The following is a 27811-nucleotide window of genomic DNA, read 5'->3' as shown; positions in this document are numbered from 1 at the left end:
GTTTTTAACGATTTTATGGCGAGGAAAAATGACGTTACAGAGTACGTGCTTATGGGGACTGAAGTTTATAATCAGCACCTATTAGCTGTTGTTATTCATTTGGGATTGGTACGGGTACAACATTTCCCAGAATGCAACTCGGTGTTTCATGCCAAGGAAACAGTTTGTATGGCCTTTTATTTGAATTCTTTCAGACAACGTTTTAATCAGCTTTTAATCAGGTATGATAGAACTGGAGGCGTTAGTGCATTTGTAATTACGTAATGCAGTTTGCTTCGCTTTGTAATGTTTTTTATGTATCAGTACGGACTTAAAAAATGCTTCAGTATAGAATTAAAACTATTAAAATTATGTCAGGCCTTACTGTAACAGAAATCGTGCTTCTGTTTGAATATGATGTGTTAAAATATATTACAAAGTTGCGATTTAAAATATAATTAAAATGAATGTTTTACTTAAGGTTCACGTTTTGGCTTGGTTTAGTGTGATTTTGTGGATGTATTTTATTTCGTCAGTAATATATTGTACCTAAAGCTTAAGTATGTTGTTGCAGACACCTGTGCAAATTAGATATGAAAGAAATTAATGAACGAACTTTTTAAGTGGCCAACCTTTTTCTGATGTACTTTGATTTTTGTACGTACATATGCAAGCCATTTTCGATTTTGTTCACATAAGAGCAAAAATGCACGATGTGTTCTTATAAACTCCTTGTCATAATACGTGTCCTTTGTGTTTTATGAGGGCATATTAACAGACATTACGACTTTGATAGTTTAGATAGTGTTTTAGAGACAAGATTACCTATACAAGCAAAAAATATTCACTATTGAAATGTTTTGTTGCGTTTGACTGAAGTCAGACAGGTACAGAAGCGCAATGGTTAATATTGACTGGAAACATCCAGAAATACGTATGGCACCTTGTAGCTGAGACGTTTTACTGAAAATACTATTTTTGACAATTATATTTTTCTGTGTTTGCTGACCGCTTGTTACTTCTAGCAAGTGATCTTACTGATGTGTGATGAAGATGCCAGTCATTATACTTTCACCTCTGTAGTCAGCTACGTTGTATGTTATTCTAAACTGAAAACTGCATTTGTACTATTAGCCAGCCGTACTGTGTTCTGTTATGCGCTGTATCAAAATGTACAGGTGATGTGTTAGGGCCTATTCGTTTTCAAGGGATTCAGGAAATAAATCTGTTGCAGAGTAAGTTTCCATTGTCATTCCCTAATGCTGTAAAAACGGAGATTTAATTTAATTGCCCTAAGAATAAAGCAAAATACAGTATATCTGGTCAGGAGAACTGAAAAATAAATTCCCTTTGTGCTAGAGAGTACATTGAATCACCTTTCTGTGATTGCTTGAGTTGTGTATTCTGCATGAAGGCCTTACTAAGTACTATATATTTTGTCAATTGAAAGCTCTGACATACACAGCTTAAGAGATAGATTTTCTTTCTTTTTGATTTTTTTTCCCCAAATCTATAATAATTTACTTTTTCAACAATTATTAAATGCAAAAATGAAGTGATGTATTTATCACACCACATGCTGAATTCTTGGCACAATCTGGTAATTATCTGAAAACTGTTAAGTCTCTTAGAGTCTCAAGAAAGGAAACTGTTGGCTTTCTGCATGGCTTAGCCACTAAAGGTGTTTGCCCTAGTGGAGGTTAAGATCTGCTATTCAGGTGTTGTGGGTTCACACCTGAGTCACCAAGAGGTGGTTACTAAATTCTGTTCAAGTTTTCTCACAAATTTGTGTGACTTGGTTAAGTGGATTCCCTAAATAGCCGATATGTGCAAGGGTGGTACGTGTGCAAGCTCCGGGTTACTCTGACCCTTAGCAGAAGCAAATTGGAGCACAAGCAGCTTTCTGTTGACGCATGAAATCTGAAGCCATTCAGATGTTTCCTCACCTTTAGGGAGAGATTTTCATTGTATTCAAAGACATTTAGGCCTTTTTAGTCTTCACTGCTGGCTCATCTACAGTATGTCTAAAACCCATGCCATCTAATGTACACAGTTAATCTAATGAGGCCTTATTTGCAGTTTCAGTCCTCTGTTGACATTTTTGTTGATCAAATATGTCACAAATGTTTTTTTACCTATTTTTTTCCTTAATATCCATATTCATACAACTCATTAAGTCTTTTTATTGTAGAAATGGTTTTCTACATTCAGCGGCTCTGTACTTTTTCTAAACAGCATTGTACTGGTTATTTTTTGCAGTGTATGTTTATTGCATCTCTCCCATTTTTGTGTCAAATTGTCTCTGTAATAAAATTGTATAGACAGAAATTAATATCTAGGTTAGGTACTCTATCCTTTACCTGAGATTTGTCAGAGTAATGTTCTTTCCTTTGTGGATAACTGCAAGTGAATAACAGTTGAAATTCTGACACTTTGTGTAAAAGTTTTAAAGTAAGGCTATCACTAACTTTATGCTGGTTTATCACAGCTTCACATTACAAAATGATTTCCTGTTTGGCAACAGCAGAATGGAAATTCATTTTGTGGAAAATTGAGGCTGGGGACCTGTTTGCAAAACTACAGTATATGCAAGTATGTGCATACAGTATGTCATTAATGGTACCATAATGACAGTGTACATTAGTGTACAAACAGGTAGCTATGTCAGTATGTGTAGGCTGCAAAGGAACAGATGAAAGTTTATTTCATGCTGAAAAGAAAAGAGAGCATTTCGGCTGTGGAGCCTTCTTCAGGTGTCACCTTTACCTGTTTCTTAGTGTACATGTTTATCTACATAGTGGCATACAACCTCCATCTGGGTGCAACCACCTACACAAGTTATCCATTAGACCAGGTACTGGAGCAATAAGTAGGCTACAGGATAATGTCAAATGTGTATGTATAGTATATGGATTATTAGTTCTGGTGGGTAGCTGCATCAGCATGAGTAGGCTGCAAAGGAACAATGTTTTGGCTGTGTTTTCTTTCTTCTTTTTTTCAGCATGGAATAAACCTGTTACTTGTATATGGATTATTACTTTTTCATAAAGTTGTTTCCTTTATAGGTAAATAATGCAGATAGAGATTAACAGAGATTCTGAACCTACACATTTAGATATACATACACTACATTGAATCACTTTTCTTGCATAAGTTAAAAAAGTAATCTTTTTCTAAGTAACATTTAAATAGATACCCTCTATTGTCAGACAATTTAACTGATGATTTAACTTTTTTGTTCCAGAATTCTTTTGTTCAACGTTCTGGGGAAAAAAAAAGGTTTTAAATATCATACTGCTGCTGGTTGTATGTATTAATATTTGGGATCAGGGTGTTCCTTTTACACCCCCACAGTGCTTTCAATTCGTATTTTATCTCCGACAGTTCTTTTCATGTTCATCTACTGAAAGGATTTTTTTTTTGTTCTTCCTGGTAATTCATTCAAAATAAGACAAAAATACTTCTTGGCTCTGGTTTACTATACAGTACATTTATGAATTAGCCAGCCTGTCTTTCCTATTATTTAAAAAAAAAAAGGTGAAGCTGTGTTAGAGCTTGTTGGAGCAAATCCCAATTAAGGCATCTGTTTGTTAATCTGTCTGAAGCTGTTGTCATGGTAATGAAGTCATCTGTTGAGGATGATGATGCTGGCTGGGGGCTTGGAATTCCAGAGAAGATGAAGAATAACGCAAACTGGGTGGATATCACCCTGGACTTCAAAGGGGCTTGTAAAGGTAAAGCATAACTGCGGCCTAAATTTTTTAAAAATATATTATCAATTGCATGATCAGTAAAAAAAAATGTATATAAAGTAGTTTTTTATTACAGTGTTGTGTGTTTCTTTCCTGGAGCCACCTGTTCCCCCCTCCCCTCATCCTTGCAAGTTTGCTTATATTACAGTATCTTATAGTGAAGCTAAAATAGATTTGCCAGTTCAAAATCTGACTTGTTCTATATGCTGTATGTTGCATGTCATGTTTTACCATAGCAAATTGTAGGGAATCTTGATGTACAACATCGTATTTAGGGTAAATCATTTTTCTTGAAAAGGCATAGACTTCATTGTGTTTTCCCATTTTTACAACCAGATTTTAAAACTGCCTTGATTTTAATTAAAATCAAGTTATTTGTTGTGTGGCAGAAAGTCCAGTTGTTTCTGAGTAGGGAGGTCAAGAAGTATGAATCCTGAGATCCTTTCACATTTGCGTATGTTTTTTGTTATGCAGAACTGAAGCTTGGAGAACTGCTCCATGACAAACTGTGAGTACAAGGAACTGACCTGCATGGCTTCTTGTGCACCTGGTTTATCACATCCCTTGTTCTGGCAGATGTTTGAATGTTGAATGTACATCTAATTTTCCAAAAATACAGAATTTGAAGAGTAATTACTTTCCAGCAATATGTTATGTTTTTTCCATACTGAGGGCTGAGTTGCAGGATTGAGCTTTGAGGTTCTATCAGTATGCATTTCCTTTTTTCAGGTGCATACTGTTAACTGAGTAATAACAGAGTTAATAGAGAAATGTGTTGCTATGCTGATGGCTGCTGGTTTGACATTCTTTTCTTTCTCTTTTTGGTCATTTAAATGAATTAATTCTGAAATGTGTGTTTTGGTATGTTTGTCACCTTTTGTGTTCCAGTGTTTTTCAATCTAGTAATACCACAGATGGCTCCAATTCTCAAAGCTTCTTCTTCCACCTTCATTACGGTTCCTGCGCAAAATGGAATATAATTAATGACAATCAAGCTATAAGACCATTTTAAAGAACATTTATTAAATCAAAAGAAAAGAAGAAAACAAGATTAAAAAACGGGAGAATGGCTCAGTTTAGCTATTACTGTGTCTTTGGTTTTTCTAATATCTGTAATACATTTTTTTAATCTTCATACACGAAGGGCACTACAAAAAGCTAATAAATCAGTCTTATAGAGCTAATACTTTGAGTTTTACACTGAGATTCAACCTTTTTTTCTTTTACATTTAAATGTGTTCCTTTGGTCTTCTCAGTTTTGGCCTGTTTGAAGCCATGTCTGCCATTGAAATGATGGATCCCAAGATGGATGCTGGCATGATTGGCAATCAAGTGAACAGGAAGGTCCTCAACTTCGAGCAGGCAGTCAAGGTTTTGTATCTTATGTTTTTTTTTCACACTTAAAGCCAAAATATACTGTAAGATTTGAAATACTGTATAAAATTTAGAATTAGTAAGTTTATGAAGGTTCTATCCAGGGGATACAGGGTACATTCAAAACATAAGGTAAAGGAATTGATTATTAGGAATGAACTAGAGAATCACCTATATAAAATAATATCCTAAGAAACAGTCAGCATGGATTTGGAAAAGCTAGCTCTTGCTTAACCAACTTGTTAGTGTTCAATAACTATAATGGATGCACACAAGATATATGATATGGTTTACTCAGATTTTCAGAAAGTTCCTCATAAAGTTCTCCAAAAAATTAATTATTTAATTGCAAGTGGAAGACATCCCGGGCAACACAAATCTGTATTGAGAATTGACTATTAAATTGAAAACAAAGGATACAATTAAGGGGTTAAAACTCAATATGGGGGTGATGTAATTAGTGAAGTACCTAAGGAAGCGGTACTAGGACCAGTGCTCTTCTTAATTTATATCAATGATCTAGATTCCAAATAGTAAACTAGTTAGTTTTGCAGATGATTAGGATGATTAGCAAACACTGTCGAAACAGCAAATAAAATTCATATTAATGAGATAAAATGTCTGGGGAAAAAACTGGCAAAGGACATTTAATTTAGACATAGCACATGTAGTAAAAAAAAAATATAAATACAAAATGGGAAACAGTAAGCTAGAACACTACTTCTACTACATGTGAAAAATAGGTGTTGACATGTCATTTAGATGTTCTAGACAATGTGGAAAAGGGATTAAAAAACAGCAAAGTTCTAGGATATAGTTAGAATTTAAATCAACATGTGTTAAGTTAATATTGTATAACACTATTAAGGCCTTAAGAATATTTGATATATTTTTGGTCAACACGTAATAGAAAACATACCTGATCTGGAGTGAGTCCAGAGAAAAGCAACTAGATACATTCCAGAGTTTAAAGGAATTATCTCTTATACTGACAGGTTGAAGGAACTGAATTAACTATATTTTGAAACAGAAAAAAGTCTTGAACACCAAAGAGGGAACCTGATACATGTATTCAAAATCTTCAAAGACACTGACAGAGTCGCTGTCAGTCCAGCGGATGTCTTCAGAATGTTCAGTGAAACATGAACCAGAGAGCACAAGTGGAACCTATGTTTAAGTGTGGTTTAAGACCGAGTTTAGGAGGCACTTCTTTCCCAAAACGGTTTTGGGAGTAAGGAAAAAACAGCCATGTTGCTGAAGCCAGTACCCTGGTTTCTTTCAAGAAACATCTCGTTAAGATCCTTGGATCAATTAACTACTAACTAGCAAATGGGCCTGAATGGCTTCCTGTTATTTCTAAATTTTCTTATGTTCTTAAGATATGTGGATTATGAATGGTTAAGTTCTGCTTTTACATGTAATGCTGTTTTCTGGTACTTGGAAGGAAAAGCTACTGCAGACATTTTCTTGAACTTAAAAACAACCTTCATGCCTAAAACAATTTTCAACTGAAAAATCTTTAAAGCAGTGTCCTTTCTTAAGAGAGTCAATTAGAGATTAGTTTAGTCTGATAGTTTTAACTCTGTGGTCCTGACATGACCAGTTAGAGTTTGCACAGTAGTAGTTGGCCCCTGGCCATGACTTGCCGAACACCAAAGTTCATTTGGCTTATAGCTGTGGAGGGGCTTCTGAATAGTCAGCCATTGATTTAGCACACTAAACAGACCTCTTTTCTGGGTGCCTGTAAACCTGCAGTGTTGTCAGCGACAGCTGTGTCATTCCTTTAGTGTGATCTGTCCTATGGTACTATAGTCACTATAGTATTTGAATAAGAAATGGATGGTTATGGCAGTCCTTGGTTCTCATCTGTACTGTGCTGGTAAAAACTGTAATTGTCAACTGAGTTGATTAGCAATTAATCATGGTAAATGGAGAGTATTCAAAAATATACAATTTTTTAAAGAAAAAATGATCTTACGATACTTCCACAACAGCCAGAGAGATACAGTGTGACCAATGTTGCCAAATGTCAGCCCAACCGTGCTTGACTCGGATACAGTACAGCAATCCTTTTTCTAACCACTTCATAATAGTTCACTAATTCAGGGTCTGGGAAAGCTGGAGCATCTCCCAGCAAGCAAAAGGCATAAGGCAGGGTACACCCTGGATGGGACACCAGTCCACCACAGGGCACATACAGACACTCACGCCGGGGCCAACTTTCCCAGAGACCAGTTCATTTACAATACTAATATGTCTTTGGCCTGTGGGATGAAACTGGAGGACCTGGAGGAAACCCACATGAACACAGGGAGAACAAGAAAAACTCCACTCGGATAACACCCCAGGTCTGGAATTGAACCCAGGGTCCCAGCTGTGCAAGGCAGTAATGTTAACCACTGTGCCACGGTACTGCTCAGATAATCTAAAACCCAAAATAAACAGGTATATTTTTGGATTCCTATATGATACATCCGATTAGATTTGTTTTTCACAGGAGTACTGCTCCATTCTGTAAATGTCTCAGTGTTCTTCTATAATATATTACATTTCTTTTATTACAGTCTTGCAGAAAGAGTTGTCATTTACAGTACATTAACAGATTAGGAAGAAAACTTGCTGCCATTTCAGGGAGCATGTCGAAACAGTGAAGTTGTTCTCCAGTCTCTCCAATCTGATAGTTCCCCATTTTAACTCTTCTGGCTATGATTACAGTGACCTATCTTTGGGTAATCTTTCACTTGAAATCAAGAACTCCAACTCCAGAAAGATACGATTAGCCTTTTTTTTTTACAATTGTCACCACAACTCTTAATAATATACCAGTTTCCTTATAAATCTGTTAATTTTTTTATTTTGTTGTTTATAATTTCTTGTGCCTCTCATAAGGATGGAGCTATTAAAATCAAGGATTTGACCTTGCCTGAGCTGATTGGTATAATGGACACATGTTTTTGCTGCTTGGTAAGTTTATCACTAATCTGTTGTATCGCAATATAAAAACAGTTTCCTGATTTGGGTGTTTGGCTGTATTTTGTCACCTTTTTATTTCTACCATTTTCCTGTCCTATTAGAAGAGCTAGATCTCTGTAATGCACCCACCATCGCACTGGTCGTATTGTCATGGCCATGCTTTTTTTCAATAGAACTTGCTTAATGGTGTGTTTGTAACATGTAAAATGCAAATCACGGTATAAAAGCCAGTGAGACGACTATTTTTCAAAGCTCTGACATGTTTTTACATAACAGTCTAACCAAAATCAAACATGTGTTCCATTATTACATCTGACTGGCAAACATAAACATCTAACTACTAAAAACACTTACTGCCAATGGAGGGATCGAAAACAAATGCTGCTCTTTGTGCTGTCTTTTAATGTTCATTATTAACACTTTAAAGGCTGAAGTAGAAACGCAGTAGAGTCACTGACATCTCACCTGTGAATGCCTTCTACTTTGCTTTCATGATGTATTAGTGTTGCTTTTCCCTGCACCTTCTAAAAACTGAAAGGCAGCTTCACTCTACCATCAATGTAGAAGAACAGTGGCAACCAATCCATCTTCCGTGATGCATACAATACAATATATACTGACTTTTACTGTTCAATCCTGCTGAATTACATCCATCCTTTCTCTAGCAGCTTCATCCAGTTCAGGGTTTTGGGGGAGCCAGAGACCATCCCGTCAAGTAGGCCAAAGCACAAGGGAGAGTGCACCCTGGATGGGATATCAGTCCGTCACAGGACACACAAGGACAGAGACACAAACATAGAAAGACTCACACCAGGGCCAGTTTTCCCAGAAGCCATTTAACCTACCAGTATGTTTTTGGACTGTGGGAGGAAACCGAAGTACCCAAAGGAACCCAGGCAAACACAGGGAAACATACATACTCCACACAGATAGCACCCCTGGTCCGTAATTGGACCCGGGACCCCAGCACTTTAAGGCAACTGTGCTAACCACTGTGCCACCGTGTTGCCCCCTGTACTGAATTCCTTAATTTAAATTGGAGCTATTGGGGCAAATGTGTTAGTAAGACCACAGTAATGACTTGCTGTTAGAATAAGAATTTTAAGTAATGTATGATTGCTTTTATTTTGTTTGTGGATGTCAGTGCATATGCTGTAAGAGTGAGTTTGATTTGAAGAAGCCATGAACCCAGCAATGATTGCCTTGTATTTTGAGAAGATTATTGAGACCTCATAGATAATGTGATTTCCTGTATTGACAGTGCTTCTTGAAATTAACCTTCATTTCTTTGATTTACCTTTGCTTCTCTTTTCATTATTTCAGTATCTCAGGAATAATAATATGCTGTGCATCTGCCCATCTTCATTCCAGATCACGTGGCTTGAAGGTCATTCCTTAGCCCAGACAGTTTTCACTTGCCTGTATGTCCATAACCCTGACCTAATAGAAGACTCTGCCATGAAGGCATTTGCTCTTGGCATTCTGAAAATTTGTGATATTGCCCGGGAGAAAGTCAATAAAGCAGCTGTTTTTGAAGAGGTGAGCTCGAGATTAATCAAAAGTCCATATGATCTCATCCAGCTTGAGTACATTGAGCACATTTCCTTCTAAGGTTCAGCCTTGTGCTGTTGTTTCCATTCCCTTGGGATCTTTTGACAGCAATATATGATTTAGGAGGTGTTGTTTGTTTTGTTGAACAAGTCTGGTTAGGCTCACGTAGACTCATATGTAGACCCTTTTTATATGGAATACCTTTATATACTAATATGGGTGGTCAACATTTTTAGAAATAATGTTATAGAAAATGTGATCACTGTTGCTCAAAGGTATTGCCTGCTCAAAAATAATTAATAGGTAGCAATTAAGTTATTTTAAAAATACTTTTTCAAAATTCGCAAAACCTTGACCTCTTTGTCTTTGAAGCTCTTACATATTTTATTCATAATGGTAAAATCCACCATGTAAGTTATGTGTGACCTTTGCAGTGCAACTCTTATAGTGCTTTTCAATGCCCTATATGGTTTAGTTTCTCACTAGGAGTGTGATATAGTATTCCCAGGAATTCTGTCTGGAGAGGAATAATCCAGCAGCAGCTCTGTGGGTAGTCAGAACAGTGTTACAGTTTTAAAGTGAACTGAAACAAAGCAGACTCTATAAATTAAGTCTGAGCCAAAATCTAAATCTGGAGAATCGCAAATGATATATAATGCAGCAGTAAGAAACTTTTTGGAAAGGCTGTTTATACTTAAGTAAACACAAATGCACAATAATGTTTATTTGTACGAACAGCCTGTGTATAGTATGCAAAGTTGGAGATTATTCTTTATGAAGGCAACTGTTTTTAAAAGCTTTTCCTTCTCATGTGCTCTTAAACCTGAAATAAGAGATGCCTTCAAATATCTAAACTGATTAACAACTGATTTCCCTTAGGAGGTTAAGGATAGGAAAAGGGAAACATTCTTAAGTGGAAGACTGTAAATATTCAACTTTCAAGATTCAATTATTCAAGAATAATTGACATATTCAGCTTGTTTGATAAGCTTTCCTTTAAGTATGTTGTTGAATTCAGTATCCATGGAAACTATATTCTTCCATTTGATTTAAGGCTCACTGGGTTTTCATTAACATTGTTAATGAACAGTTTCTAAACGTCAAAAGTCATGGACTGCAAAGGAAATTTTTTACAGGATCTTACCTTTAAAGTTTTAGAAGCTTTTCATTTTTGAAGCAGGTATATAATTTTAAATCATGTCACTTTAGTGCAAAAGTGTGCACCAGTTGTTTCTAACATTTTCAAATATTTGCTTTGTTCTTAGGAAGATTTCCAGGCAATGACCTATGGTTTCAAAATGGCTAACAACGTGACAGATTTAAGAGTTACAGGTAATTTGGTGTTTATTTTTAAGATTAATTATAAGTTAATTATAATTAACTTGAGGTATATTAATTATATACCTCATTATAAGAGATCTAACAGCTAATAAATATGTTTGCTTTATTCATTATCAGTGACATTTTGTACAGTACATGTAGAAACCTGTTTTTAGTAACTACTGTTTTAATATTATAATTGGAATTGATATAAACATCAGGGTGTGCTATACTATTATAAAAGTTATGCAATTTAATTTAATTATTTTTTTTCTTCTTAAAGGCATGTTGAAGGATGTAGAGGACGATTTACAAAGGAGGGTGAAGGTATTTGCAATGCTTAAAGACTGAGATCTATGAAAAAATGTTTCTGAGATGTAATATTTTCACCTAGAATTATTTTTTATATGTGCCATGTTTCATATTGCATGTTGTGTAGACCGTATCCTCCTTTGCCTACATTCCCTTCATAGGCTGGGCTCCAGCTCACCTCAACTCTATATTGGAGAAAGAGGATATTGAAAATGGGTGGTTTATTCCGTGCATTGCATATTTTTTTCTGGGATCAATATATAATTAAATACTGCATTTTTTAAAATTAACTAGTCGCTTAATCTCTTAATTCTTATAATTTCACTATCGTACTATGAGTGTTGTTTGTGATAGTGTTATTTTGCCACATTTTCCCTCCCAGCAAGGCCATCTACCAAAAGAGTTTATAAGAAGGCTTAATTAGAAGAAATATACGTTAAATATATGCTGGCTGTTCAGGTGTCAGTGCACAGTTCATATACTCAGTTAATTAATGCTCGGTTAAATTAAGGTTCTTATTAAAATAAACTTTCAGTTTTCTTTTTTTAAAGGTTTTCTGAGAAAATGTCATTATCATAGACACCTTTTTAATGGGAAATGTAATGAACAATCTAATATAAGCTTCAGTGGTCTGGTTCTGCTTAGAGCTATGGACCTTGAACTTGTTTAGTTACCCTTGTTTTGCAGAGCACAAGGAGTCGACAGGGTGAAGAGAGGGACCCAGAAGTGGAACTTGAAGTAAGAAGGTTTTATTCCTCTAGCAAAATCCTTCTTTGGAATCTCTAGTGGAAGGAAAGATGGGTAGAACGGCCCTGGAATTTCAAGTTCTTTGGGAAAATGCAAAAATAGAATAGAATGTTCTGATGTTGCCAAAATGAGTTCTCTCAAGGGGAAAATCATACTTAAGGCATTCAGTATTTCTGTTTTTCTGAGCTGTGGCTTGGTGCTAATTTAAAACCATGTTTTCATAATGTTTCTAGCTCTTTCAGGTGGGTATATAGTTATTTATACTTCCAATAAAAGCTGATATCTAAAATAATTGTGATTAGATGCTTATGTATTCATGAAATAATTCATGGTTTGGTAACAGTTGTATGCACTCTATGAGATCTGTGTGTAAGGATTGCAATATCCTTATACTGGTAATACTCAGATAGACTAGGTACTTTTTAGCATTGAAACATCAACTGTTGCTGTTTATCTGTTTTGAACTAATATTTAAACGTAATCTCAGTACCTCTTGGCTTAGTAAGAGATACCTTAGTGGTTTCAAATAAATTCCACAAACTTAAAGACTATTATTGACCTGTCCTGTTATGGGTGTTCTTCTTGATATTGTTTTTTTTTTTGCCTTTCTAACTATCCTTGCAAAAATGCTTCAACAAAAGATTCCATTAGAAGGTTTAAGTAGAATGAATGCTTTGTACAGTATGTGTTCTCCTCAGTCCTTAAGTGCAATTTGCAATGCAGGTTTTCCAACTTTGCTATCTGTAGTGAGCTTTTACATCTATTCATAGACTTTTCTACAGGACTTGTGTGTTAATTTGTATGGCAAAGTTACCACTCACCAGCAGGCATGGGTCTGTCTGCCCTCACTAGCTTAATTGTTCTCCCTGCAACTCGTGGTGGGACTCTGACTGCCCTTAAAAATTCCCTCCATTTAACTAGCATTCTTCCTTTGTCCTCTGTCAGAATTAGTGACATTAGTGCCATGCTCTGCAGCCTCTTTTGTATCGGCCTCTTTTGAAGTTCTTTCCTTTTCAAGACTGCTTCTTCTTCTGAGCAGCAGCTTCATATACTAGAAAAAGTCACTCCTGAGTGCTTATTAATTTTATATTCTCACATGAAGTGCCTTGGTGCTAACTGAGCCTCCGGCTCCTCAGGGAGTGTGTGTCCTCCCCATGTTGCTCCCAGCTGGCACATGGGCCATCAGCCTGCGATGGCACATATTACATGTGTTTAATGAATTCATGATTGGAATTCAGAAAGGTTGATCAGATATGTGAAAAAAAATTAATCAGTCATTATTTAGTAAGTTTGGAATTATTTGAAGATTTCTAGACATAGTATTGAAAAGTTACCCTTGAGTTCAAATTGGTTTTCAGAATCAATGTATGTATTTTAATTTATACTGTACATGTTACATGACAAATGTTAGGTAGAACAATCATTACGAATCTCATCTTTCTTTGCAGCATCAACAATGCCTGGCCCTTTTTAGCAGAATTAAGTTTACCCGTTTGCTGCTGACAGCTTTGATCGCTTTTACAAAAAAAGAGGTAAGATTTATTTTTTTCCGTTTTTAAATGCTGTCTGATTTACAGAGCTCTTTTCATAGCATAAGCTTTCAGTTACAAGTCACCTGGTATGATGCCCCTCGCTGGATCATTTGGATTTCTGCATTCTTATCTGTTTCACACTTGAATGAGAAATTCAAATACAGTGCCATTTTGCTTTCTTTGTACCTAAAGAGCATAAAAACCGCAGTGGAATACCGGAATTCTGAGTGCAGTGGCATTTCATCTTATCATATATAAAATAAACATGGAGACTACATGATCAAACTGAAATACCAGAATAACACATGGTGATGGATATATGCCTATGCTTCCAGACAGGTGAAAGCGGGCACATAAACTAAACTCATTTAAATAAACCAAGATTTGTTAATTTTGAATTTTGTTAAGTGGGGTTGAATAAATTGATCTTCTCTTTCCTGTGTGTGCTAGACAAGCTCAGTGTCGGAAGCTCAGAAACTGATGACACAAGCTGCAGATCTCCTTTCTGCTATCCACACTTCCATCCATCACGGTATACAAGCACAAAATGATACTACAAAAGGAGGTATGCAGTATTTTGGAGTATCTTTATCACAGATGAACATGTATTGTTACATGTATACAAATATAGTATATCTACTACATTTCTATAGAGTTTGACTTTGTGGTATAGTAGTTTTCCATTGGAAGTCCAGTTCCAGTTCAAAATGCAAACTTTGTTCAAACAGCTGCTTTAAGTTAAACCTGTAGTTTATGCTTTTTGAAAACATTTTCTTATTAACATTTTAATTTTTTCATTCTTATAATTTAGATCACCCCATAATGATGGGATTTGAACCCCTTGTTAACCAGAGGCTGCTACCCCCGACCTTTCCTCGCTATGCCAAAATCATTAAGAGAGAAGAAATGGTCAACTACTTCACCAAACTGATAGAGCGCATTAAAACAGTCTGTGAAGTTGTCAACACCACGAATCTGCACTCCATACTGGTACTTATTTATGAATTACAGTACTCCTAATGGGATTATTGTAATTCAAGTACATGTATTTGTGAATTATTTGCTCCTTCTAATACCCTGGTAATTCTGTACTATACTAATAATAATAATTCCTTACACTACACTTCTGGACACTCCACTCAAAGCGCTTTACAGGTAATGGGGGCTCCTCTCCACCACCACCAATGTGCAGCATCCACCTGGATGATGCGACAGCAGCCATAGTGTGCCAGAATGCTCACCACACACCAGCTGTCAGTGGGGAGGAGAGCAGAGTAATGAAGCCAATTCGTAGATGGGAATTATTAGGAGGCCATCATTGGTAAGGGTCAATGGGAAATTTGGCCAGGACGCCGGGGTAACACCCCTACTCTTTCCGAGAAACGCCCTGGGATTTTTAATGACCACAGTCAGGACCTCGGTTTTATGTCTCATCCGAAGGACGGCGCCTGTTTACAGTAAAGTATATAATGCCCCTGTCACTATACTGGGGCATTAAGACCACATGGACCGCAGGGTGAGCGCCCCCTGCTGGCCCCCCTAACACCTCTTCCAGCAACAACCTTAGTTTTTACCAGGAGATCTCCCATCCAGGTATTGACCAGGCTCACACCTGCTGAGCTTCAGTGGGTTGCCAGTTGTGAGTTGCAGAGTGATATGGCTGCTGGCCGCTGCTGGCTGCTATAAACAGCTATTATTTTTTATTGAACACCATACAACTGTATTCAAATTGATTTTTTACTTTTGTTCATGTTTTTAGTAGCATAGTCATTGTGAAGCATCTCTCATAAGTTTCACATTTTTTTAATTTGCATGTTGTTTTCTCCTAAGGACTTTTTCTGTGAATTCAGTGAGCAATCCCCCTGTGTTCTTTCCAGATCTTTGTTACAAGTAAGTACCCTTTTTTTAGGGGAGGGGGGCTGTAATTGATTTAGTTCATATTTAATTGTTGCCTATATGTAAACATTATCCACACCAACATATTATCAGCACATTTATATTTAACATTTTCCTGAAAGGAGATTATTTTTCTGCATAATTTATTTGATAGAAAGCTGGCCTTTGAAAATGCCACTAGTTCTGATTCTCCAGTGTCTCAACCAACAGTTTTGTTCATGATTCACTGAAAGGTATTTCATGGTCTACCTCACATCTGAACAACTGAGAATATTGATCACAGAACACCAGTACCAGCACAGTACATTCCAAAGCAAGTTCCTCACTCCTGCTCCAGGAGACCCACTGGGTCTTCAGGTTTTCATTCTGGACTCTTAATGATTTGATTGAATCAATTAATTTCTTAGATTTAGATACAATAATTTTCAAGTCTTTTGTCATTAAGTAGATTAAAGTACTATTTTTTCAAATTTGCAATTGTAACAATTGAAATTCTCAGATGCTATTGGAGTATTTTGCATGTGTGCTCTAATCGCTGAGAACTTCACCTGCTTGGGATTTGTAACTCACTTGCAACTTGCCCCAGTACTTCGTGTGATGATCAACTCCTTATTATTCTAATTTGTGGACACTGGATTTAGCTGTGATATCAAAGTTCTTTGTACTGATTTGCCTCTTTAAAACTAGATAAGATAAGTAGATCAGGGTATACATCTCCAGTCCTGGGGGGTCACACTATGCAGGTTTTTTCCCACCTACAGTTACTTTTTACATGCTACAGGTAGTAAAGAGACATAAAACTTGTGAAACCAGCATGTGCCATACTGGAGTTCTACACCCCTTTACTAGCTGTGTTTTTTTCCACTATGTTTTGTAGGACTGAAAAACTACATTTAATGTCATTACAATGTTCTCAATGTTTCTCTATTTATGAAAGTGAAGTCACTAATTCTATACAATATTTTATTATTTTACAGACAACTTTCTTGATTGATAATAAAAAGGTATTTGGAACTCATCTAATGCAAGACATGATAAAGGATGCTTTAAGGTATTTTGTGAGCCCCCCTGTACTATCTACAAAGTAAGTACAAAAATCATTGCTTTCCTTTTTTCACATTTACCTTGCTGTCGTTTAAAATATGAGAAAACTGAAATTTTCTTTCTAGATGCTGCTTATACAACAACCATCAGGCTAAGGATTACATTGACTCATTTGTCACACACTGTACTCGGGTAAGAATACCAAATATTTTTAAAATAGTCATACCACAGTATATATTTGTCTCTCTGTATGCATAAAATATGCACCCCAGAAATGCACTTATTAATGCTGATTCTTTCTAACCCTGAAATAAAAAACTACCAGGCAGTTCACCTTTAAATGCCCTAGGGCCCAGATCACTGGTAACTTCAGTCAGAAAATTGCACCATTTTTGCATGTTTTACTCATCCTTCCTATATTTGTATTCAACATTTCTCAGTGTAGCATTCATTACTTAAAACCTTTTGTGCTATAATGTATCTGCTCCATTATATTTTTGTGTAAGAAGTCTACTCATATTATTTGTTATGTAATTGTTTTTAATGTGCTGCTTCTTTATTTGAAAGTGAAATTCAAGAGAATTTGTGCAACTTTTGAAAGAATTTCTCCTCTTGTGCTCATTTGATTTGTAAACAAGTTCTACATCACATAGGCAAACATCATTGAATAAGCTGGGAATTCTTAAGTAATATTTTCATGTGCATAGCTGCTCCTTATAAATTCAGAAGAGTTGGATACATCATTATTTAACTGTTGGGTTCAAGACGGTCAGTAAAAGTCTGAACTACAATTAAGTAGTATCTATTTAGAACACTGGCTATATCCACAGTTACAGCATGTTTGCTTTATTGTAGTTTTGCATTATTTTTCATATTATGTTAATATTTCTTAATAATTGAATTGCTATTTGGTTGATGTTATTTTAAATGTCTGTCCTGTTTTTATTTCAAAAAGCCGTTCTGCAGTCTCATTCAAATCCATGGACACAACAGGGCCCGACAAAGAGATAAGTTGGGACACATTTTGGAGGAGTTTTCTGCACTGCAGGATGAAGTAAGACTGATCTAGAAAAACATCCATCACTAAAACATCACAAAAAATATAAAATGAGCATCAATATGATCCACCAAGTTAAAACACAGGATTCATTTTAAAAATAAGTAATTGGATTTCTAAACATACTCAGTTTGGATGTATGATTTTGAAGTTAATAAGGTCATGCTTGTAATATTTTCTTTAGAAATTCAAAAGCTAACAATGGCAATGGGGTCTAAATCCAAGAATCTTATCTTTTTTTTTTTAGGTTTACCTCTAGCAATCTAAAAAGCTTGCTTATTCCGGATACACACAACCATCTAAATTCACGCCCATTTAATTTGTACTTTTATTTTAAGTTCCTTTATAGTTAAGTTCCTTACTGAACTTAAAATAGCCAGTTAAATTCACTATCATTAAGTTTTAGGATTTAAGGTTCGTTACACGGATCCCCTAATCATATCCTCTTTCTTTGAATAGCCTGTGTAAAATATGGCCTTCTAAACTGGAATTTGTTCTTGCTGTAAAAGGCTTGTCCTTGGATATGTTTTTTTCTTGTATTCTGTGTACAGTATTCTTAATGTGGCATTGCTCACACAATGTTTCATTTTAGCATTATTTCTTTTGATTCTGAATTTCACCTTTTGTGACTTTTGGAAGAAGGAAGATGACATATTGAAAAACTTGAAAGTAAAATGTATTTCCACAGAAATTTAAATGGTGCTAAAATGCTTTATGACCAGCCAAGGTATTTTATAGATGGCTAGTTGATTGTAGTGCAGTTTCTGTTCCTATTATCATCGTCACCTAGACACCTGTGCATTCTTAAATAAATAAGCACATGCTTACAACTGTACATTGTAATTTTCTTTTAAGATGATGAGTGTGTAATGAATGGGGGTTCTTAATTTTAACTTTGTTCAAATCTAGGCAAAGTGTTTTTAGGAATGTCACTTTGTTAAAAAGAATATCAGACCCGGAAAAGGTGTGTTTATGAAAGGGAACATTCAGCAGTGTTACCACCTTCTGTCATGAAGTCGTTACCTTTTTTGGGATCTATGCAAGACTGAGCGTAGTCCGTATAAAGAGGACAGATGCCCAATGAAAACAAGGTTGCTGCTGTATGTGTTGTTTGTAGACCATTAGGTGGGACTCTTCCCTCTGAACCAGAATTTACGTGCTGTATTCACTTCAGTAAATATGGCGACAGGGAGACACTGTTCTGTAGGAGGTACACCCTTCAGATGGCACATTAAATGAAGGTCAGAACTTGAGAACTTTAGAACCTTGGAATTTACATTATCTGCCCTTCCTAATGTTGAGTTTTTACAACTGGTGAAGCATTTTCTCACTTCTCTGCTTGACCTGCTACTTTCTGGCTTGCTGGTGCATAATGGCTAACACGAGTATTTCAGGTGGGTGCTGTCCATCACTGGAGGGTGCCCCTTCTTATACATAAAGTCTTTGATATCCTTTAGGAAGAAAAATTTTCTATAATTTCTGTCTTCCAAAGACCTGTTTTTGGTATTTTTGTTACATGTGTTTGTTTTTAGAAACATCTGGGATTGATGAACCTCACACCTTTAAAATGTCCTTTTCCTTTAACTTCTAAATCACGTGTGTTTAAAGAGATTTCTCCTTTTTCACTATTTAATCAGAGGCCCTCTCTCCTTCTCTCCAGGCTGAAAAAGTGGATGCTGCTCTACACAGTATGCTAATGAAGCAAGAGCCACAAAGACAGCATTTGGCGTGCTTGGGAACATGGGTCCTTTATCACAACTTGAGAATCATGATCCAGTACCTCCTGAGTGGCTTTGAACTTGAGCTCTATAGCATGCATGAGTATTACTACATTTACTGGTATGTTTTAAATGAGAATCCCTATAATAATTATTCTGAATACATTTACATTAACATCATGGAAAGTAGGCAATGCACCTTGTATCAAACAATATGTACAATGATAACGGTAAGATTCATTGAGTGGACCAAAACAAGTAGTTGATAGTTATTTACATATGTTTTAAATAAGTATTGCAAATGAGTTTTAAATGACAAAGGTGAAATTCATGTCAAATCTTTAGTGCTAACACTTTTTAACAAAATATAAGTAATTTTTTGAGTTAATGAAAAAGAAAGAAGTACATTCCAAAACTGCTATTTTCTAAGAAAAGATACTACAGATTCTTGCAAGGATTTTTTCCATCATTTATAATATCAACTCTTTAAATTTGTCAGTGTTCCATTTGAAATATTGGAATATTAAATGTTAAATTTAATATTTGAATTACTGAAGAAGTAATTCTGTTTTAAGAATAAATGATTTTGTTAAAAACAATTCCTGTCTCTCGATGTGAGATGACTAACTGGACGTTGTGTTCAGGTATTTGTCAGAATTCCTGTATGCCTGGTTGATGTCCACACTGAGTCGAGCTGATAGCTCTCAGATGGCTGAGGAGAGGATCATGGAGGAGCAGCAGAAAGGACGCAGCAGCAAGAAATCCAAGAAGAAGAAAAAGGGTAAAGCTCTGCAATATATGGGGCATAAGGCAGAAAAATAATTTTAGGAGTTATACCTCTTTATCACTGAAATTTTTCTCATGTTAGGAGGTTCGTGTCCCTGTATAGTAATGCCTGAAGCTGCTTAAAGCAGCATATTAAGTGTTTTAACGCTTGAATGCTGTAATTCAATCCTGTATCCTCTGATTTTTGCTATAGCCAAGTTCATAACCGTAATATCTCTAATTATATTTTCTGGGTCTTTATAGTCAAATTACAATGCTATTCAACTTCCTGTGCTACCGTAAATGTCACGACAAGCAGAAAAACACAGATTTAACCACAGACTGTGAAGGGGCTTGCATAAATGGTGTAGGATTATAGCCAATTACTGAGTGCCCAATTCTCTAAGAATATCACAGATTCAATCTATTAGCTATTTTAGTCACAGTCCGTCAAACAGGTCTGCTACAGGAATTACTACAGCATCATTATTCTAATTAAGGCATATTTTAAATTAACTTTCAGTTGAACTGGATACGTAATTGTCAACTCTGTACTAATTAGTGAGTTTCATACCTGACCTCACTCAGACTTGTTGGCTGAATTGTGACCCATTGGACCAAACCAGAAGGCAAAAAAACACCCACTGTGGGAGTGTTTGGATGCATTATCATTCCCACCTGTCTGTTCATCTACTAAGAGTTTTTTAGTTAGATGTAAGGGACCAAATAATTAAGTTGAGTTCACACTGTATGTTACAGTTACAGGAATGAATCTGTTAAAGTGTTCTTTATCCATGAAATTTTAAACCAAGGCCAGAAAAAAAGTCTTAACAAGCAAGCAGATTAGTTGCAGTCAGCATTTAAAACTGGTGACTAAAGAAACAGTGGGAAAGAAAAATCATCAGAGACTGGTATCCTTCAGAACACAGATAAAGAAGTAGTGTTACAGCCTGATCCCCACAGAACTCAGAGCAAGGATGGGCCTGGTCAGTACTGGGATAGGAGATCTTGAAGGATCACTAGGCAGAGCTCCAGACTAAAAAATACTTGGGAACCACTGGCTCCTAAAGTGAAACATGTAGGAGCCAAATGACCTTTTTTAGCTGCCAAATTACAGAATCAAAAGAGTTCATATTAACGTAAAACGTAGTGTTTGTGCTTTAAGTTCATCTGCAATGCACCCAATAAACTCATATGTCTTTGATACATCACTTCTGTTCTTTTTTATCATCAAGATTTGGGAGGCATATTTTGTGAACGGTAGTTCCTCACGTGCGATCGCGTAGGCTGCATTAAATTTCATTTTCAGTATTTCCTTGGCTGCTTTTTCACAGGCGTGAGACCCAGCCCGGGCTGAAGCTGTCTTCCTTGGGGCACACTTCGCAATTACACAATCACGAGCATTTTTATACTTCTGACGCTCTCCATGTTTATTTAGAGACGTTTATTTTTTAAAATGATTCGTCCCTTTCAAAACCTCAGTTTTCCCTGCAACTTCCTGACTGGCTTTAGAACAAAAGTCGCAATATATCATTTGTTTAACCCCATTGTGCTGGCTAAAGGATACTCATGGGCATGCATAGTGTGGCCTCCATAAAAGCTTCCCCCAACTATAATATTAGTTAATGGAGTAAGTAATTTTTTGCTGATCTTCCTAATCTTTTCTGAAGTTAGACTGTTAGTCCATAGTAGAAATAGGAACATAATAAAGAAGGTGGAACGAGATATGAAATATACAGAGAATATTCAGACCCTCCATACTAGAGCTTAGAAGGGAAACAATGGCAGTGAACAATGAAGTGGTCTGTTTTCTCACTAACATGCAAATTTGATGTCCAGATATAGCTGAACTAGTGAAACTACAGTAGAAACTGAATGTTTTTAGAGTAATATTGTCTATAAATAGTCACCTTCCATGCTACAGAATTTTCAGTTTTGCGGTCATAAAACGTCTCAATAAAATGAGAGTTCTTCTGTTTCATATGTAAAATCAGGAGTATGAGAAATGGGATCATCAGGGCTCTTTAATGGTTTTTAATGACCACAAAGAGTCAGGACTTTGGTTTTATTTCTCATCCAAAGGACGGTGCCTTTTTACAGTATAGTGTCCCTGTCACTATACTAGGCCATTAAGTCTGAAGGTCTTTGAGACTTCCTGGATGATTTTCGTGGTCGCTCTTGGAGGGATCTTTGGCAGCACCACCAATCCTGGGTGGTATCAGAATGATTTTGCATATTTTCCACTTGTAGACTTGGTTGGATCCCCAAATATTTAGAAATGGTTTTGTAAACCCCTCCAGACTGATGGACAGAAACTATTCTTTTTCTAATGTCCTCTGTAATATTTTTTTTCATAGCATGATTGGTGTTCACCATACAACGTCCTCTCCATTATATAGAACCAGGCTTCCCAAACCTAGTTCTTGTTTACCTCTTATCCAATTATATATTTAATTGGGTAATTTAAATATCTTTTCTCCTTAATACTCTACTGCTTCTTGAAAAAAAAGCATTGAATTGGTTGGTTTTTTTACGCAAGGTTGTCATGTAAGAATTTGACATTCCCATAATTCTGTTGGCAATTATGCACTGTAACTCTATTGCAGAGTCTGTAACTGGGATTTCCTAAAAGAGTATTGAGCCTTTGTGACTTGTCTGTGAGCTTGCAGTTTCTGCATCCTTCCACCAGTCAGTGCTAACTCTGCTATAGGTAATGAGGGGCTCACAGCGTGAAAAGGGGCAGATGACCTTACTGACAACTGTACTGGTACAGGAGTCGTACAGTAGCTGTAACATATGTTAAAATTTGGCTTTCACAATATTTTATGTAGTTAATAAAGTAGTAGTATTAATCGGTAGAAGCAAATAATATGGCTTTGAATTCAGAGCCTATTTCAATATAAGCAAATGTTTTGGTATGAGCAATTTATGCATTATATTTTGAGTGCTTCAATGCATACATATATTGCACTTATTCAGGGAATTAAATTAATTACTACAAATTGCTTGACCAATAAACGAAAGGTAATTTTGTTGTTGTTGTACTTTGCTGTTTCAGTGCTTTTGAAGTGCACTTGCTATTGTTAAGAAAAGTAATTGGGTTTTGGGCCTTTTTATTATTTTCTACAGCACGGCCCCTAAGCAGAGAGATCACCATGAGTCAAGCCTACCAGAATATGTGCGCTGGCATGTACAAGGTAATTCTCTAACATGCTTTAAAATGCAAAATAAAAAAGTACGCAGTGGTCCAAGATGCAAGCAGAAAAGGTATTTTTATGATAAATATTTCTACCTGCAATTATAAGTTCTAAAATTGTTTTTCATAAACAGCCTTTCGTTTTGGAGATTTGATGTTTATATTATAAATTTGAAAAGGCGTTATGTTATTTCTGTTCTTTTTTTTATCATCCTCATTAAAATTAAATGTCAGTAACTAAGTTCTCAAGAAATGTTTTTTAACTGTCAATAAAATACATTTTGTAGTAACGATATTAAAAGACTAACATGTTCTCCCCTTTCCCATTATTGGTTGTTCATTATGGCATTATTATTATTCCATCAGTTTAAATTATTGGGCTAAAAAATAGGCTGAGCGATCTTCTACTTCATTTTACACAATTAACAGCAATCATGTGCTTTCTAAACATCTATTAATCTCCTTCAAAGTAAACACTTATGAACAAGGACACTGGAAATGTGAATAGAAAAGTGTACATTGTAGTGAAGAAATTCCACTGTGAGGTCTAATCAAAGAAAAAAATGTTTTTCAGACCATGATAGCATTCGACATGGACGGAAAAGTAAGAAAGCCAAAGTTTGAGCTGGACAGTGAGCAAGTCCGATATGAACATCGTTTTGCCCCTTTCAACAGTGTTGTTACCCCTCCTCCTGTGCATTACATCCAGTTTAAGGTATGATGAGAATAGTGCACTTCAGTTCATCTTTGTTATAGAAATGAAAGAAAAAATTGTTTTGTAGTTCCATGCTTCTTGTATGTTTCTAGTGACACCAGATTCTAGCTTTTAACTGATATTTATGGCTTCTAAATAATGCTGAGCTGTGAAATGTTTTGCTTTAAGCATTGTTAATGTGTCATGTTTACAGCTGAAGTAATAGACCGTCATTTTTACTGAAGTAAAAGCAAAAAAAAGCAAAGTTACTTAGGTCAAGCTGTGTGTCAAGAATCATATACATGTTTAGAATGAGCATGTCTCCTTTGAAGTATAAGATTTGTGAAATTGACAAGTGCACCTCTCCAGTACCAACCTGATGTCTGTGTGACCTCCAGGAAATGTCTGACCTGAATAAATATAGCCCTCCTCCTCAATCCTCGGATCTCTACATGGCATCCAGTAAGCATTTCCAGCAAGCCAAGATGATCCTGGAGAATGTCCCCAATCCAGATCCAGAGGTTGTTTGATTTTGATTGTTCTGTTTGGGGAATTTCATTGACAAAAAAAAAATGATATAAAGCTTGAGATTTTGAGGTACTCTGATATGTTTGTGGTCTTTTAGGTTTTAATGGATGTTTTTATATACAGCTAGTGAGAGGCAGGAACTGCATACATTTTCTTTGAACAGTGGTAATGAATTCTAAACCCCTGCTTTAAAAAACTGTTTGTTTTCTCAGTGCATAGATATCTAATCAAAATGTGCTTTGTTCATTTCTGGTACTGTAGAGTTTAGTGTAAACAGAGAATCTATTATGGGGTTATCTTTTTAAAACTGCAGTTACAGTTTCAAGACTTCAAGATCAGTACAGGTATCACAAATATAATGAACTCTAAGTCAAGATTAATGCTTTGATTTTTGTTTTGTTTTTTAATGTATTGAAATTGAAATTCTGAAACAAAGCAAGACAGTGCATTAGATCTTAAATTGTGTTCTTTCATTACATTCTTTCTTTATATCCCTGTTTCCTAGGTTTGGCTTATATTGGATTTCTTGTTCATTCCTTCATCTTTAGTCCAACTCCACTGTCAATTAAGCAACCACATAGAGCCTACTGAACACTGAACTGAAACATTGTTGTAGTTAATGATATTCTGTAACTGGCAAAGGCCAGCTGTATAGTTAATTGATTCTGTAATACAGTTCAGGAGATGAAAACTAGACATATTGTTACATTACTACATTAAGGACGGTACATCAGAATCTTCTCATTTTATTGTTTTGTGCAGGTGAATCGAATACTGAAAGTGGCCAAACCCAACATAGTGGTGATGAAGTTGCTTGCAGGAGGCCACAAAAAAGAGACTAAGGTAATACTCAGAGTTAGTGATGAGCTTTTACCCTGATTATCACACGCAGTGGCATAACCACATACAGCTCCTGTGGCCCTTATTAAAGAAATAGGTTTTGTCCAAGGAAGTGCTCTTCAAATGGATCAATAAGATTTTTAATGGAGATTAAAAGCTACAAGAGTCTTGTGCCGGAAATATCTGTCATTCTGCCAGAAGTCTCTCATTCTCAGCATATCCAGTCCATTAGTAAGAAATTCTCCTTCTATTTAAATACTCTTCATTGAAGCCATGCTAGATTGCTCAATTGTTTTAAATTGACAATTTGTTTTTAGAAATGTAAGGACTAAAACTCACTCTGCTAAACTAAAGCTACAGTATATATAATAACTTTATATCTAACAGAAAAATACCATCCATTCACGTATTTCTTAAACCATTCCAGATAATATATTTCTGAATGAATGAGATGCTCTGGGGTACAGAAGCTTTTTTATAATACAGAAGCTCTTGTTATTTTCATTTTACATAATATAAATTATTAAAACAATGACTTAAATACCAAGGCAAGTGAACTGGAGATATGGAGGTTAAAAAATGTAGTTGTATTTTTTTACATTATCTGTTGGTTAGCTTTGTTTGTGCCTTTTAATGCAATATAAGCAATGAAAACTGCAGTCTTTTTTATTAAGCACTAAGAGAATTCCTTGTATTAACACATGCCGTCTAGAACTGTATTTCACAATTTCGATATTTTTTTAGTTTCCTGTTATATAAATTAAGAATTTAAATTATATTTTAAATTTACAAACCGTATCATATAAGCTTGATGAAAGCTTCTTTTGTGGGAACCTTGATTATATTGTGGATCTTCTATAGTTGTAAGATTATTAATTTCATATTATTCACATTATTATTATCTGAATAAAAATAGTTTTCGTATAGACACTTTAAAGGGCCTGCATGTCAGAATTATAAGTACTTTTAAAACATATATTTTAGTTTGTATCGGATAACAAGGAGAATGCAGAATTTTAGTGGTGTAGGTGATTTTTTAAAATATAGGAAATTAAAAAAATTACCTACATTTATGGTAATTGTTGTGCAGCAGCTTTGTTAAAACAGACTTAATCATTTAAGCACAATGTTAGCATTCAAAGTTACTCTGCTTTCCACTGGCTGTGTCAGTTACCTGTCTTGTCCTCTTCTTTTAATTTAGGTTCTACCAGAGTTTGATTTCTCTGCGCATAAGTACTTCCCAGTGGTGAAGATAATTTAATAAGGAATTTTACAGTTAAAAAAACAATGGGATGGCATTTTGTGTCATGAAGTATCTGAGCAGTGTAAGTTGTACAGTAAATTAGTGACATATCAGATTCATCATGCAGCAATTGCAAAACCTAAGAAGAATGACTTCATTTACCCTATTGAACCTCTGTTTAGAGTGAAATTCCATCTTAGCTACATAAATGTTGTGAATTTGTCCATTTAACTTTTTGTTCTGTTCTTGAACTTCTGAAATCTAAAGAATAGTAAGGTTTTAGCTTGCTTTGGGTATGGCAGACTGAACTGTTTTTTTAACATTCTTTTTTCTTCTTTTAGAATAATAGAAACAAAATTGTAATTCTTACATTTGCTTTGATTTTGTTTACCAAGTACATAAAAATTGTACATTGACCAGACCTATTAAAATGTCAAAATGTTTGTTTTCACCTTGATTAATCTGAAGTATTTAAAATGTTTTAACATTATATGGAAGCCCCACATTTCAGAAGAAAATGCATAATAAACTGGTTTACTACATTAAACTGCTGTCCTGACAAGAGAAATTGTTTTTCTTTGGATTGTTAAGTAACAATATTTTGTTCCTATAAACTATAAACTGTCAGAATTCTAACTTCAGTAGTGAATACATTGATCATTGTGAACGTCCTCTACCACCATGTGTCCGAAACAAAATGTATTTTATGTCTGTCATACAGTACTGTCTTTAACTTTCATCAGACTTAGCTATACAGCAAGTCTGTATATCCCATTCATCTGAAAACTGGTAGTATCTATAAGTTAAGTAGAAATGCATTCATCAATGAATGATTTTGGTTTCATATTGTCAGCACATGATGTTCTAATACTGGGTTTTCACTGAACACAATACAGGAGCAGAATGTTTTGGTGAACAGAGCAGATGATTCTTCTGAAGGACATATAATGTATTTTTGCAAGTTACACAAAAGGCATGCTTAATCAGACACCTGTAATGTCCATTATGCATTGTGACTGCAATTAAGCATTTTTTCGAGTAGTTTTTTCTTTCCCCAGTACGCTCATTTAAAATAATTGGGACATGGGTAATGTTTCATATGGTCCCTTAGTAACAGGCATTTTTCCATGGATGAAAACTTTTTTTCTTGGCTCATTACATTTCCAATTATTTTGCCCTATTTTGGGGCATTCTCTAGATGAGGGTAGATACTTTACAAAAATAAGATCTGAATCCTTTTAATTATAAGAAAATGTGTGGTTATGAAAGAGAAGAGGCCATTAGATTCAT

At 35.5% G+C, this 27811-nt stretch overlaps 1 protein-coding gene across 3 annotated transcripts; it reads left to right on the top strand.

Annotated features, from left to right (window-relative positions):
• The first annotated feature begins 128 nt into the window (after positions 1–128).
• Positions 129–27068, top strand: naa35 (N-alpha-acetyltransferase 35, NatC auxiliary subunit). 3 transcript variants are annotated; one of them, XM_088910277.1, is made up of 23 exons: positions 129–221; positions 3585–3713; positions 4206–4239; positions 4988–5102; positions 7995–8069; positions 9450–9617; positions 10895–10961; positions 11233–11276; positions 11949–11999; positions 13457–13540; positions 13991–14105; positions 14352–14530; positions 15371–15430; positions 16414–16520; positions 16606–16672; positions 17436–17534; positions 19198–19376; positions 19900–20036; positions 23150–23217; positions 23791–23931; positions 24309–24431; positions 25201–25281; positions 26480–27068. In XM_088910277.1, the coding sequence occupies exons 2-23, from the start codon at positions 3593–3595 to the stop codon at positions 26537–26539; spliced, it is 2175 nt and encodes a 724-aa protein (XP_088766403.1). In that variant the 5' UTR covers positions 129–221; positions 3585–3592; the 3' UTR covers positions 26540–27068. The 3 variants fall into 3 exon arrangements, with proteins under 3 accessions (XP_088766403.1, XP_088766404.1, XP_088766405.1); XM_088910278.1 differs by lacking the exon at positions 129–221 and adding an exon at positions 2465–2571; XM_088910279.1 differs by lacking the exons at positions 129–221; positions 3585–3713; positions 4206–4239; positions 4988–5102 and adding an exon at positions 7433–7550.
• The last annotated feature ends 743 nt before the right edge of the window (positions 27069–27811 follow it).

The sequence above is a fragment of the Atractosteus spatula genome, chromosome 3, assembly GCF_055471065.1.
Source record: "Atractosteus spatula isolate fAtrSpa1 chromosome 3, fAtrSpa1.hap1, whole genome shotgun sequence".
Taxonomy (NCBI): Eukaryota; Metazoa; Chordata; class Actinopteri; order Semionotiformes; family Lepisosteidae; genus Atractosteus; species Atractosteus spatula.
Note: the sequence above shows the minus strand (reverse complement) of the source record. Positions and strands in the feature narration are given on the sequence as shown.

Coding starts and splice junctions, on each gene's coding strand:
- naa35 (XM_088910277.1), top strand. CDS start 3,593: ATGGTAATGAAGTCATCTGTTGAGGATGATGATGCTGGCTGGGGGCTT. Junction 8,070..9,449: donor ACACATGTTTTTGCTGCTTG/GTAAGTTTATCA, acceptor TCTTCATTCCAG/ATCACGTGGCTTGAAGGTCA. Junction 11,277..11,948: donor ATTTACAAAGGAGGGTGAAG/GTATTTGCAATG, acceptor CTTGTTTTGCAG/AGCACAAGGAGTCGACAGGG.